At 45.4% G+C, this 16,036-nt stretch overlaps 1 protein-coding gene across 1 annotated transcript in view; it reads right to left on the minus strand.

The window, feature by feature from the left end:
• The window catches only part of GNPTAB (N-acetylglucosamine-1-phosphate transferase subunits alpha and beta), a 154,978-nt gene extending 139,159 nt beyond the window's left edge, over window positions 1-15,819 (minus strand). The window contains exon 1 of the mRNA XM_075344708.1: window positions 15,599-15,819. Coding sequence (XP_075200823.1) covers window positions 15,599-15,727 — 129 coding nt within the window. The 5' untranslated portion in view covers window positions 15,728-15,819. The remainder of the gene's footprint in view (window positions 1-15,598) is intronic.
• Between the last annotated feature and the right edge of the window lie 217 nt (window positions 15,820-16,036).

Genomic DNA, 16,036 nt, shown 5'->3' on the forward strand with positions numbered 1-16,036 from the left:
ATACAGGGCTTGCAATGTTCAGGTATTAAGGTCCACCACTGGGGGTGTAAAAAATACATTTCCTAGCCACCATGTCCTACACGGCTCTTCAAGCCTGCTTCAGAATGGAGAAGCTAGGCAAGCACCAGTCAGGTGCCCCAAGCCTCCCAAACCACCCCATAATGATTTAAAACCACTATACAGTAATAAAATCACACCCTTGATTTATCATGCAGTTAATATCTAGTATTATAGTTAGAGTTTTATCGCCATCTCTCAAATATGCTAATAGTATTGGAGTAGTCAGGTGGGGCATTGCTTTCTCAGACTAGTCCAGTATCACAGTCCCTAACCGATTGACATTTTCCACACTACAGTAATTTAAGAAGATGATGTGGGAAATCTCTTGCATTAATGTGACTTAACTTCTCCATGGGCAGACACAATGAAGCTTGGTGAACTCACCCTGAATGCACAAGGAGGAAAGACGTTGCATGAATGCTCAAGATTGCCCACATGCCTTTTGTTGATTGCAGTGTGGAAACTGTCATACAATTAGGGACTAAACCATGGAAGAAGCATCCCACCAGACTAGTCTAAAGGCCACTTTACACACAGCGACATCGCTAGCGATGTCCCTGCCGATCGCACCCGCCCCCGTCGTTTGTGCGTCATTTGCAAATCGCTGCCCGTGGCGCACAACATCGTTAGTCCCTGTCACACATAAGGTGGCTATACACGCAACGACATCGCTAACGAGATGTCGTTGGGGTCACGGAATTCGTGACGCTAACGAGATGTCGTTGGGGTCATGGAATTCGTGACGCACATCCGGCCTTGTTAGTGACGTCGTTTTGTGTGAAACGCACGAACAACCGCTAACGATCAAAATTACTCACCTAATCGTTGATCGTTGACATGTCGTTCTAATCCCAAATATCGTTGCTGTTGCAGGACGCAGGTTGTTCGTCGTTCCGCGGCAGCACACATCGCTATGTGTGACACCGCAGGAACGAGGAACAACATCGTACCTGCGGCCACCGGCAATGAGGAAGGAAGGAGGTGGGCGGGATGTTCCGGCCGCTCATCTCCGCCCCTCCGCTTCTATTGTTCGGCCGCTTAGTGACGACGCTGAACGAACCTCCCCCCTTAAAGGAGAGATTGTTCGGCGGCCACAGCGACGGTGAAGAGGTAATTGCGTGTGACGCTGCCGTAGCGATACTGTCCGGTACGGCAGCGATCACCTCCTGACGCGCCACCGACGTGGGCAGGTGCTATCGCTTGCGACATAGCTAGCGATGTTGTAGCGTGTAAAGCCCGCTATACTTACCTGCCTAGCGATGTCGCTGTGGCCGGTGAACTGCCTCTTTTCTAAGGGGGTGGCTCGTGCAGCGTCACAGCGATGTCACACAGCAGGCGGCCAATAGAAGCGGAGGGGCGGAGCAGCCAAAGGAAAGACATGCCCACCTCGTTGCCGGAGGACGCAGCAGGACGGAGGACGAACAGGTGCTGTTCGTCTTTCCTGGGGTGTCACATGTAGCGCTGTGTGCTGCCTCAGGAATGACGAACAACCTGTGTCCAAAGAAGCAACGATATTTGAAATTAGAATGACGTGTCAACGATCAACGATTTGATGAGTATTTTTAATCGTTAGCGGTCGTTCGTACGTTTCACACGCAACGACGTCGCTAACGAGGCCGGATGTGCATCACGAATTCTGTGACCCCAACGACATCTCGTTAGCGATGTCGTTGCGTGTAAAGCCCCCTTAAGACAATCTTCGTATGAGAAAAGGGAGATACGTAGACAAATTATTTTTGCCTAAATATCAATAACTGTATGGTACATCAAGGTATACTGCTGGATTCTGACTACAAATCAGTATGAGGTTGGTTAGGGAGGCACTGGGGAACCGGACAGATTCCCTTTAATGATATCTTTTCATTTCTGGTTCTCCTTGTTAGCGAAGTATGGGCTTACAACGCACAGACTTCTACACGACCATCATCAGCTTATCAGGAGAGACAAACAAAGCAGTCTTTTTGGCAACCAGGACCCCAACATCAAAACACGTCACTATTGTATGTCAAGAATTTTAGGAAATGACAGTTACACTTTAACTGACAAAAGTGAATGTAGAGAAATATTTTTCACTACAGATTAGGTAACTGCATGTATAACTTCCTAATTATATAACTGGTGTATATTACAGCAATAGAGCATATGTTCAATGAAGAATATACTAAATTGATTGTCCGGTCAGAATATAATGAAGACCCATCAATATCAGATTGGTGGAGGGTCTGACAACTGGCACCTCACCCTTCAGCTGTTACAAGCTGTGGTGATGGCCAGATGTAAAGACATTAGTGGTGAGCGAGCACTACAAAGCTTGGGACTTGCTGGATGCTTGGATGTGCGCGACTCGAGCGCTTAAAGGGAACCAATCACCAGGATTTTCGTATATAAGCTAAAGCCCAGTGCTATACTGGCGCTATCAGGCTGAGTCTATACAGACCTGTAGTGGTCAGCTCGGATGTATAGGTTTTTAAATCTAAGAAAGTGAAGTATGTAAAATGAGTTGCTTGTTGAGTGACAGTTGCACTGGAGCAGATAATATATTCATAGTTATCCCCTCCCCCTGTTAGAATTAGCATAAGTATTATACAAACGACTCACTTTGTCTAGCAGGACCTGTGGTGAGGTCATAGTTTTTTTTTTGGATTTCAAAAACTAAACATCCTAGCTGACCACTAATGGTATGTATAGACTCAGCCTGATAGTGCCTGTATAGCACTGGCTTTAGCTTATATGCAAAAATCCTGGTGATTGGTTCCCTTTAAGTATAATGGAAGTTAATGGGGGACTCAAGTATTTTCTTGAAGATTTCACTGAAAAATGCTCGCGTTCCCCATTGACTTCCATTATTTTCAGGTGCTCGAGTTGTGTCCATCCGAGCATCCAACTGCTGGATATGAGTACTGAACACCCGAGCATGGCAGTGCTCATTTATCACTAAAAGACACTGAATGGAGCAGCACTGGGCAGCTCCATTCAGTGTACAGCAGCTGATGCTGGATACTTCAAAACACCTCAACGGCCAAAAACTACCGTACATATTTTCTATACAATGTTAACCTGGACTTGACAAGCAAAAACAGCCCAAAATGCATCACAGCAGCACTTCATATCTGAGAAATGTTACATATTTTAGACACTTTTGTCTAACCACCTCTTGGCTGCTTTGCTTTCTGACCAGTTTTTGCATCAAAAATCTGATCACATCATTACTAAAATGGTGCATTTTACAGCTACACAATATAAAAGAATAACTCAGGGGCATAGGCACGCACACTAAAATTCTGCCACACTTACCATACTTTTTCAATATCTGGACAAAACTAGAAGTGAACTTCAAAGCTGCAAGTGTGAAGGTTCCCATGACCAAGGGTACCGTCACCCTTTAGCGACGCTCCAGCGATCCCTCCAGCGATCTGACCTGGTCAGGATCGCTGGTGCATCGCTACATGGTCGCTGGTGAGCTATCAATCAGGCAGATCTCACCAGCGACCAATGACCAGCCCCCAGCGACGCGTGGAAGCGATGCTGCGCTTGGTAACTAAGGTAAATATCGGGTAACCAAGCGCTTGGTTACCCGATATTTACCTTGGTTACCAGCGCACACCGCTTAGCGCTGGCTCCCTGCACTCCTAGCCAGAGTACACATAGGGTTAATAAGCAAACCGCTTTGCTTATTTACCCGATGTGTACTCCGGCTACGTGTGCAGGGAGCAGGGAGCCAGCACTGGCTGCCTGAAAGCGGCGGACGCTAGTAACCAAGGTAAATTTCGGTAACCAAGCAAAGTGCTTCGCTTGGTTACCCGATATTTACCTTGGTTACAGCTTACCGCAGGCTGCCAGACGCCGGCTCCCTGCACATTCAAATCATTGCTCTCTTGCTGTCACACACAGCGATGTGTGCTTCTCAGCAGGAGAGCAACGTCCAAAAAATGAACCAGCACTGTGTAACGAGCAGCGATCTCCCAGCAGGGGCCAGATCGCTGCGCAGTGTCACACACAGCGACATCGCTAATGAGGTCACTGCTGCGTCACAAAAAACGTGACTCAGCAGCGATCTCGCTATGTGAGAAGTATGCCTAAGCTTCCTGGTCTTGCTTAGCCTTGTGATATAGCGTGAACATGCAATAAATGTCCAGAGTGGAGGGGAAATGCCTATTTGACTGTGGTTCAACAGGGGAACATTGAAAGAGACAGTTGCAGGTAACCTGCGATGACCACAAAAATGTGAACCATGTTGAAACCCTTGTGGTTGAGCAGTTACTTCACTTCCCATAGGCCAACACTGAAATCAGCCACATGATATGGCTATGCAAGATTTGGGTCTGTAACTCCAAAAATTGGTAGCCAAGAAAAGATGTAAGACTTTAAATATTTGCCTAGGACTCAGATAATAATGACCTATCCTTAGGAAAGGTCATCAATATCAGATCAGTGGGTATCCAACACCGAGCATCCTCATTGACCATATGTATACAGTGTATGCAGGCATAAGGTCCTTGATATTGCAGCCCTGGAGAACCCCCTTGTATAAAACCGTTTAGATTTTCCGTTAACGCCTCTGGTAGATCTCATATACACACTGCCATATAAGTCTGTGGAAAACTGATAAACAGGTTTTTTTTATCTGGACATCTGACAATGTCAAGAAAGCCAAAAAGGAAACGGCTGTTTGATAAGCTGCCAGGATATTACGCCAACACGGAGTCCACAATATATAAAGGTTATAACCTGCAGCTTTTCTACCTATAGAACATAGGTTCACCTTAATGAATGTATACATACTAGAGATGAGCGAATCCATGGGCAAGACTATGGTCCAGTGGCCACAAAACTACCGTAATCACTGGCCACCAGATGGTAGACGTGCCAACTGCCTCCTTCCTGCTGACCTCCACAGTGCCTTTTCTGATTAGCAGCCTAGTGCACAATGATGTTGTGTCAATCTTGCAAATCACAACAGCTTCTGGGAACTCTGGTAGGTAGGAGGCAATTTGCAAGGCTCCCGATCAGCGGACATGGAATACTGACATGGCCTCTCGATAGGGTACTGTAAAATAATTTGCTCATCTCTTATATACACCAGTTGTCACATGGTCCAATATCTCCCCCCGCACTAGTGTAGAGTATATAATTGAGAAGTCCCTACAGCCCTGTATACTCACTCTGCCTCTGTGTATGCATGCAATATGGAGAGAACACCAGAGATGACTAAGGCTATGTGCGCACGTTGCGTACTTCACTGCAGAAATTTCTGCAGCGATCTGAAGAGCACATGTGCTCTTTAAATCGCTGCAGAAATGTCCGTAGTGAAGAAAAAAAAAAAGCCGATTCCATGCGCTCTGCCTGCAGCTCCTGCCATAGACAGAGCAGGAGCTGCCGGCAAAGCGCAGGAAAGAAGTGACATGTCACTTCTTTTTGCGCAGCGCTTCGGCAGTAGCCGAAGCGCTGCGCTCTTAAACGCCACGTGCGCACGGCCCCTGCACAATCTCTATAGACTGTGCAGGGGACGCAGGACGCATGCAGTTACGCTGCGCTGCAAAGCGCAGCGTAACTGCATGAATTTACGCAACGTGCGCACATAGCCTAAGGCTGCTTTCACACTACATTTTTTTAGCATGCATCATGAACAATTTTTTGCTGCAAAAGCGGATCCTGTTTTTGCAAATAAAAACGCATTCAAACGCAAGTGTTATTTTGCAGGATCCTGTCACTTTAAGTTTATGGGCGGGCATTGGAGTCATGTGATCGGGAGTGAGGGGAACTGAACGTGAAACGCAGGGCTGTGGAGTCGGAGCTCATTTTGGGGGAGTCGGAGTCGGTATAAAATGCACCGACTCTGACTCCTAAAATATATAATAAATTGGGGACAGGAGTGTAATGCAGAATGTGCTGAATATTTTACTAAATAATAACATTTAGTATAATGCTTATATTTAAGTGAAAAATGTATTGTAGTACAATGTGAACATTAGACATTTAATCATTTTTATGATACAATAATCAAGATATTTAGATAGAACATAAAATATATTTATTGGAATACAACTTTAGAACACAAAAAACTAATAAATTGTAAATATGTAATACAATATGTTATATATATATATATATATATATATATACACACACACACATACACACAAGATATATATGTAATCTACTGTATATTACATAGTGTATTACATATTTACAATTTATTAGTTTGTGTTCTAAAGTTGTATTCCAATAAATATATTTTATGTTCTGTCCAAATATCTTGATTATTGTATCATAAAAATTATTAAATGTCTGATGTTCACATACACAAATTCATGCACTACAATAAATTTTTCACCTAACTATAAGCAATATATGTAGGAGTCGGTGCAAGAGAAATTGAGGAGTCGGAGTCGAAGGTTTGGTTTACCGACTCCACAGCCCTGCGTGAAAGACTGGGAGCCGACATCTGACAGCTGCGGAGGCTCGTAACCAAGGTAAAGGTAAACTTTGGGTAACTTGCTTGGATACCCGATATTTACATTGGTTACGAGCGTATGCAGCTGCTAGGAGCCGGCTCCCTGCACACGTAACAAAGGTAAACATCGGGTAACTAAGCCCGCGGTTACTCGATATTTACCTTGGTTGCGAGCGGCCTCTGCTCTCAGGGGGGGGGAGAGAGGGAAGGGGAGAGAGAGAGGGAAGGGGAGAGAGAGAGGGAAGGGGAGAGAGAGAGGGAAGGGGAGAGAGAGAGGGAAGGGGAGAGAGAGAGGAAAGGGGAGAGAGAGAGAGGGAAGGGGAGAGAGAGAGGGAAGGGGAGAGAGAGAGAAGGAAGGGGAGAGAGAGAGAAGGAAGGGGAGAGAGAGAGAAGGAAGGGGAGAGAGAGAGAAGGAAGGGGAGAGAGAGAGGGAAGGGGAGAGAGAGAGGGAAGGGGAGAGAGAGAGGGAAGGGGAGAGAGAGAGGGAAGGGGAGAGAGAGAGGGAAGGGGGGAGAGAGAGAGGGAAGGGGAGAGAGAGAGGGAAGGGGAGAGAGAGAGAGGGAAGGGGAGAGAGAGAGGGAAGGGGAGAGAGAGACTGATCACGCCAGGCTGGTTTCTGGGCATGCTCAGTAGAGCAAGCAGGATCCTGTCTATCAGCATGCCAGTGTTCACATGCGTTTGCGTGCTATTTAGTCAGGATCCAGCAATTTGCAGTATTTGGACGCAGCTCAAAAACGCTACAAGTAGCGTTTTTGAAAAAAGTTAAAAACTGCAACTCGCTGGATCCTCACTATAACGCACGCAAACGCATGTGAACGCATGTTGATGCGAGTCCATTGCAATTGCATTGAAATGAAAACGCATTTGCACTGGATCCGTTTTTAAAAAAACGTTCATGACGGATGGTAAAAAAATGTAGTGTGAAAGCAGCCTAAGGCTTTGCTCACAATTTGGCAGTGGCTTCATTTTATGATGAAAGCCACAACACTGTTCTGTTGCTTCATACAATGTCATCCCACTGACTTTTAGGGTCCCGTCATTTAAATGGCAAAATTAGTAATGCATACTGTGTTTCTTGCTTGAAAATAACTACACTGCTATTTTATTTCTGACATTTCAACACTACCCCTTGCATTTTTAGAAATCATAACCTTGGTTACCAATTTAAAACTGCAGTCAAACCTGATTTTAGCATTTTCTTTCAAATATGATGTGATAAAGCTGATAGAATAAACAGTGATAAACTGTCAATGGCAGAGAAAAAACTGCTGGCTCATCCACTGGAACATGTACACATAGATGACCATGCTAATGTCAATGGATTGGGTGGAAAAAGCCAAAAAGGTGCCACCCACCCTACAAAAATTGAGTATGTTGAATTTAACCCTTCCTCTATCCCCCAACATCTGCCAATGGCGGGCAGTTATTATGATTTCATACATGTGTTTGTTAATTCATTCTCTCAATATCGGTGGGTAGCGAGAATGTTTTTTTTTAAAAGTGTATGGCTTGCTTAAAGAAGCCTCACATGAATATTTTGGTCAATAAGTGTGTGCATGTGTTAATATAGTGTAATGTATATGTATTAATACTCAGCTACCGCTACTTTCTCCACCATCAAGTGCCATTCCACACCTCTTCTCAGTGACATCACCCCAATTCAGATTAGCCTGGTGACTCTATGCGCTGTATTTGAGCTGGATCTCATTTTTAGGCCAAGGTCACACGACCATAGACCCTCTCATCAGAGAGAAGAGGATCAATTAAGATAATGACACTGAGCAAATGCTGATCAGAGTTTGATACGTGGATGAAATTAGTGGTATGCGATTCTGAGGGAAAGATGGAGAACTTTATGCGAGTAATCAGTCTGCACTCTGATGTCATCTGAATGCAGTCCGATATTTTCATATTTTCATGCAACCGTAGACTTGCATGGACGAGTCTCTTCAGATTAAGTGTCAAATCGCACCATGCTGTGATTTTTTTCTATGCTGAATCAGCACTGCTACATTGAATAACATTGGTCTGAGTGCGATCCAATAAAAAAAAAAGTCGAAAAAAAAAAGTCGGATAGCTCTAGTCCAATTAATACGGTGGTGTAAGCGAGCACTCTCAATGTAAGCCTATTGTGCCTCATTCTGATGCTTCATAGAATTACATTGTAAAAGCCACTTCTGGGTCACGCAGAGCACAGTATGACCTAGAGAATCAGCAAAATGGTGACGTCACCGAGAAGAGAAGCAGAACAGCGCTGGACACCGGAGAGAGCAGCGGTAGGTGAGTATACAAATACACATATACACACATTTCAAGGAAAAAGATATTCATGGCCATGCTTAAGCATTATATACCGTCTAACTTGACTACAAAGATCCTCCCATGCACAAAAGCCCTGAAGCCAAGTGACGACAAACAGAACAAAAAACACATAGTCCAGCATCAAGGAAGCTCTTCATAAAAACATCCAACATTATTTACACCATTGTAAAATCCCCAAGGAGGCATCATGTATGGCAGGCCTGCACAACATACAGCGAGCTGGCCGCATGCGGCCCACCAGAGGATTTCCTATGGCCAGTTACCTTCCCCCATATTCAAATGTGAACGCGTCATCTCTCAGCTCAGACACAAAGACATTTGAACAAAATTGCAGAACCGTTACGGGGTAGCGGCGTGTTCGTCAGCTCCCTGCTCCAATGTTCAGAGGAGAGATCTGCTGACCTCATCATCCTGCTACGGTCAGCGAAATGCCGCAGAGGTGGCAGTGACACGATGTGGAACTCTATGGTGGAGCCAATCACTGAACAGTTTGTAGCTATAGTATTGCTGCAAGTGCACATTATGGGGCAGTGAGGGAAAAAAGTGAGAGAAACATGGAGGTAGATGGATCATATGGAGATGTGGGGGACAGTATGAAAAGGTGGTATCAAAAGATGGGGGACGGTAAGGAAAGTTGGTAAGGAAAGGTGGTTTACAATATGGCGACGTGAGGGACATTATGAAAACATGGGGACAATATGAAGACGTGGTATGGAAAGGTGGGGGGACAGTATGAAACGGTGGAATGGAAATTTGGGGAGAGTATGGTAAGGTGGCGGACAGTATGGAGAAGTGGAGACAGTATGAAAAGGTGGTATGGGAAAATGGGGGACAGTATGGAAAGGTGGTATGGAATGGAGAGGGACAGTTTGGAAAGGTGGTATGGAATGGTGAGGGACAGTATGGAAAGGTGGTATGGAATGGTGAGGGACAGTATGGAAAGGTGGTATGGAATGGTGAGGGACAGTATCGAAAGGTGGTATGGAATGGTGAGAGACAGTATGGAAAGGTGGTATGGAATGGTGAGGGACAGTATGGAAAGGTGGTATGGAAAGGTGGGGGACAGTATGGAAAGGTGGTATGGAATGGTGAGGGACAGTATGGAAAGGTGGTATGGAATGGTGAGGGACAGTATGGAAAGGTGGTATGGAATGGTGAGGGACAGTATGGAAAGGTGGTATGGAATGGTGAGGGACAGTATGGAAAGGTGGTATGGAATGGTGAGGGACAGTATGGAAAGGTGGTATGGAATGGTGAGGGACAGTATGGAAAGGTGGTATGGAATGGTGAGGGACAGTATGGAAAGGTGGTATGGAATGGTGAGGGACAGTATGGAAAGGTGGTATGGAATGGTGAGGGACAATATGGAAAGGTGGTATGGAATGGTGAGGGACAGTATGGAAAGGTGGTATGGAATGGTGAGGGACAGTATGGAAAGGTGGTATGGAATGGTGAGAGAGAGTATGGAAAGGTGGTATGGAATGGTGAGAGAGAGTATGGAAAGGTGGTATGGAATGGTGAGAGACAGTATGGAAAGGTGGTATGGAATGGTGAGGGACAGTATGGAAAGGTGGTATGGAATGGTGAGGGACAGTATGGAAAGGTGGTATGGAATGGTGAGGGACAGTATGGAAAGGTGGTATGGAATGGTGAGGGACAGTATGGAAAGGTGGTATGGAATGGTGAGAGACAGTATGGAAAGGTGGTATGGAATGGTGAGGGACAGTATGGAAAGGTGGTATGGAAAGGTGGGGGACAGTATGGAAAGGTGGTATGGAATGGTGAGGGACAGTATGGAAAGGTGGTATGGAATGGTGAGGGACAGTATGGAAAGGTGGTATGGAATGGTGAGGGACAGTATCGAAAGGTGGTATGGAATGGTGAGAGACAGTATGGAAAGGTGGTATGGAATGGTGAGGGACAGTATGGAAAGGTGGTATGGAAAGGTGGGGGACAGTATGGAAAGGTGGTATGGAATGGTGAGGGACAGTATGGAAAGGTGGTATGGAATGGTGAGGGACAGTATGGAAAGGTGGTATGGAATGGTGAGGGACAGTATGGAAAGGTGGTATGGAATGGTGAGGGACAGTATGGAAAGGTGGTATGGAATGGTGAGGGACAGTATGGAAAGGTGGTATGGAATGATGAGGGACAGTATGGAAAGGTGGTATGGAATGGTGAGGGACAGTATGGAAAGGTGGTATGGAATGGTGAGGGACAGTATGGAAAGGTGGTATGGAATGGTGAGGGACAGTATGGAAAGGTGGTATGGAATGGTGAGAGACAGTATGGAAAGGTGGTATGGAATGGTGAGGGACAGTATGGAAAGGTGGTATGGAATGGTGAGGGACAGTATGGAAAGGTGGTATGGAATGGTGAGGGACAGTATGGAAAGGTGGTATGGAATGGTGAGGGACAGTATCGAAAGGTGGTATGGAATGGTGAGAGACAGTATGGAAAGGTGGTATGGAATGGTGAGGGACAGTATGGAAAGGTGGTATGGAAAGGTGGGGGACAGTATGGAAAGGTGGTATGGAATGGTGAGGGACAGTATGGAAAGGTGGTATGGAATGGTGAGGGACAGTATGGAAAGGTGGTATGGAATGGTGAGGGACAGTATGGAAAGGTGGTATGGAATGGTGAGGGACAGTATGGAAAGGTGGTATGGAATGGTGAGGGACAGTATGGAAAGGTGGTATGGAATGGTGAGGGACAGTATGGAAAGGTGGTATGGAATGGTGAGGGACAGTATGGAAAGGTGGTATGGAATGGTGAGGGACAGTAAGGAAAGGTGGTATGGAATGGTGAGGGACAGTATGGAAAGGTGGTATGGAATGGTGAGGGACAGTATGGAAAGGTGGTATGGAATGGTGAGGGACAGTATGGGAAATTGTCATTGCGGTAATTCTGGTGCTGCATTCATGTACTGACGGTGGTTCTAATCATGCAGCAATCCAAAATGTGCTTCATGTTAAGGCCTTGTGCGCACTAGAAAATGGAATTTTCTTAAGAAAATTCCGCAGGCTCTGAAAGATTACTACACCCGTGGTAAAAAACGCGTCAAACCGCACCCAAAAACCGCAAGTGGTTTTTAAGCGATTTGCCGCGGTGTGTCGCGGTTTTGCCGAAGTATTGCCGTGGTTTTTCCATGGGTTGGTCCCTGCGTTTTTTTACCACTATCTATGACGAAAACCGCAGGCACCTGTGGAAAAGAAGCGACATGCAATTCCTTTTGCTGCAGAAAACATGCAGCAAAACCTGTTGGTGAAAAAACCGCAGTGTGCGCACACCATTTTTTTTTACCATAAGTTTTGCTGGGGAAGGACTGCAGCAAGCGTATGAACATTTTCTGCAGCGAACATGCAGCAAAACCGCGGTAAAAACCGCAGTGTGTGCACAGTGCCTAAAACTGATAAATCCGCAAACTTAGTTTTGAGGAGGATTTGTTTGAGTTTATAATAAACTGTGTTTATGCACCAAAAACCTAGTGTAAGATTTGGTGTGTTCCCCCTGATTTTTTAATTAGAAGAAACTCTTCACATCCTTTTCAAATCCTCAAAACTTGGTTCTGATGATTACTGACTATGGTTCTGGAGATGTAATCAGATAAGTACCACTTTGATTTTCTTTTTCTGTGCAGCCCTTAGGGGTCAGACCGTTCCGTTTGTCCTGGTCAGTTCCTGTTTTTTTGCGGACGTACTGACAGTACCATCTTTTTAATGTCTTTTGTGTTGTATTGGATCCACACGAAAGCACTTCCGTGTGCATCAGTTCCTACAAGAAACCCACATCTAATGCCTTATGTCCATTCCATTATTATGGAACATGTCCTATTCTGTTCCGTAATAACGGACCGTGACTCAATACAAGTCAATGGGCCCGCAAAATCCCCGGAAGCCGTATGGAAGCAGTTCCGTGTGATTTCCGTCGGGTGCCCTGCAGTTTGTGTCTCGCTCCTGCGCCAGCCCCGCGGCTGCAGTGTGTCAGAATCTGCCCGCACTGCTGTGCGTGAGCAGCCACAGGGATGACAAGCGTTGCAGTCAGGAGGTTAGTAAAGTTCATTACCTGCGGTGATGAAGTCCTGCTCTCCTAATGTAAGCGCTTGTCACTGACTTCTATGCCCGCCGCGTTCTCACATCCCCTCTCGCGGGTGGCCCGAGACTGTGACTAGTGGTGATGTCACGGGCCGCTTGCGATACTTCACTTGTGAACGTGGCAGTCATTGAACTCAGTCACGAGCGCTGACGTCAGGAGTGCAGCGGCTTCCATCACCCAGGTAATGTACCTAGCTAACCTCCTGAAGTCAGCGCTGGTCATGCCCTGTAGTGACCTGGGCTGACCTCATGTTAGCTCAGGTCACTGCACTGCTTTCCCAGACAATGGGGAACATTCTGTTCTTCATTGATTGGGACAGGGATATGGTCTAAAGTTATATAGATTGATTGGGACAGGGAGTATGGAGCGTTGTGGGATCCCCTTATTGGATTAAGCCGGACCTGGATTTGTTTTTTCTTTGCAATAAATTGGTGAAAGAGGGAATGTGTTGGGGAGTGTTTTTTCAAATAAAAATGTGTTTATTATTTTTTTTTTTTTTTTTTTTTATTATTGACTCGGTTAGTGATGTCGGGTATCTGATAGATGCCGTGACATCACAAAACCTCTGGGATTGATGCCAGGTGACATTACACATCTGGTATCAACCCCATATATTACCTCATTTTCCACCGCAGCAGGACAATGTGATGAGCCGGGTAAAGTCCTGGGACTGTCGCATCTAAATAGAAGCGGCAATTCCGGCCGGCTGCTGGCTGATACTTTTAGGCTGGGGAAGGGGGGGGGGGGTGTCTCCCAATGACATGTGTTTTCACAGCCTGTAAATACCAGCCAGCAGATGCGAGGCTTTATCTTGGCTGGTATCAAAATTGGGGGGAACCGCACACAGTTTTTTTTTTAATTATTTATATATTGTACTGTACGGTATAGACCCGCCCACTAGTGGCTGTGATTGGTTGCAGTCAGACAGCTGTCACTTAGCATGGGGGCGCGTCTGACTGTAACCAATCACAGATGTGGGAGGAGTGAATATGTATGAGCCTAATGAGCTGCCGGCTCGGGAAGAACAAAGAGCTGCAGCGGGAGCAATGTAACAGCCACCGGGTGATCGGTGAGTATGTAGCGCTTGCTCCTACACCTTTCCCCCAGATTTTGTTCCGCATAGACTTTATATGGGGACCAGCATCTCGCTAGATACCCCGGGCTGCATGTAACTCTCACACGATGACACACGGACCGTTTACGAAACGGGACGGTTGCGGTTGTCACACAGATTCCACACAGATACATCCGGGAAAAAACAGGACCGTTTTTTGCGGACCGCAAAAACGGAACGGTAGTGAGAATGTAGCCTTATGGTTGGTTCAGTATGACAATGAGGACCTTAAAACAAAGAAATGTTGGTCTAGCTGACACATTTCATTCATGAATAAAGACTGAGGTAGTCCAAGACATGTCGGCTAAACCATACACACTGGTACCATGTGGATTATAACACGGATTACATAAACTTGGATATTGCAGAACTCTCTGGACTGGATGCTGGGCAGTTATTCTGGAGGTTATTTTGATGGCCCAACCCCCTATTTTTTTTTAATTTCCAAAAACAGTGGCAAAAGTAGCCACAATTGTGTCACTGTGTTTGAAGCCACTGTCCGGCCGATATGATGGACAGAACCTACAGTGTGGATGGATGCTCTGTTCACTATAAGGACCCACTGAAAAATAAGGAAGTATACTGCTATAACGTTTTTTACGAGGACCTTCTGTATAAAAGAATGCAATTTGCCTTTAGAATCTATAAGCTGCTGTATACAGAGCACCACTTTAGCTAGCTGCCATATACAGAGTACAGGCTACCCCAATGTCATTCGTGTGACAATTCCACACAATAATCGTGGAAGAAACAGAGGAATAAAAACCCATTCCTGGAAATGAGGATCAAGTGGCGGAGCTCGCAGTGATCATTCACCATACAGCTTCCACACTAAAATCTACCAATAAGTCTGACGGGTCGGCTGAATTCCCACTGAATAGAAAACAATAAGGGCTACTTTCCCACGAGAACCGGACAGAAATCATTATCTCGCACTGCTCCATATGGCAGAGCATTGCAGAGGCACTAAAGTGGGGACATGTATAGTAAACTGCGGAGAATAAAACGTATGATGGGTACAGTAATCATCCCAAAACACTATTCTGGAGCCACAAAAGTAACAAATGTCAACAGTAAGTGTCATCAATGGGGAGAATGAGGTGATGGACTACAAGGTAGGAGGTCACACAGCAGGGAGCTGCTCATAACATCTGCAGAATATATATATATATATATATATATATATATATATATATATATATATATATATATATATATATATATATATATACATACATACACACACACTGTATACACACACACATTATATACTAAAATATATTGCATATTACACACACACACAGTGTATATATTATACACACACATATACAGTATATATATATATATATATATATATATATTATACACATACATATACAGTGTGTGTGTGTGTGTGTGTGTATATATATATATATATTATATATATATACATATACACAGTATATATACACACACATATACAGTGTGTGTGTATGTATGTATATTAGATATATTCATATACACACAGACATAAACACACACAGCTGGAAGGTGTCATGGAAGGGGTCACCCACCTCTCCGAACTGCAGAGCCGACACGATCATCAGCACCATGCCCCCGAAGCAGAGGTAGAGCCCATACCTGTGGGACAGGCAGGTATAGGTCTGTCTCTGCAGGAGTTTCAGCAGGGAGTTGAGCAGCATGGCAGGACGGCAGCATCCCTCAGCCTCCCTCACCAGTCCCTGCCACCGAGTCACGTGTAGCACAGCCAGTCGCTGTCACCAACTCCCGGAACCAGACCTGAGCAGCATAACGCCGATACTGCGCACTCTCACAAAAGCGGAGAGCGATGACGTCGGCGCTCGATTGTGTGCCCTGGGACTTGGGGCCGTGCTGTTTCGAGTGGGTGACGGAAGTGGTAAATGGCTGCAGTACTGTTTACCTCACAATGCATGAGAGCTCTATGTGAGCAGCTTGTATGGACCATACAGGACAGATGTACACAGACTTGT

This window comes from Anomaloglossus baeobatrachus, chromosome 4 (assembly GCF_048569485.1).
Source record: "Anomaloglossus baeobatrachus isolate aAnoBae1 chromosome 4, aAnoBae1.hap1, whole genome shotgun sequence".
Lineage (NCBI taxonomy): Eukaryota > Metazoa > Chordata > Amphibia > Anura > Aromobatidae > Anomaloglossus > Anomaloglossus baeobatrachus.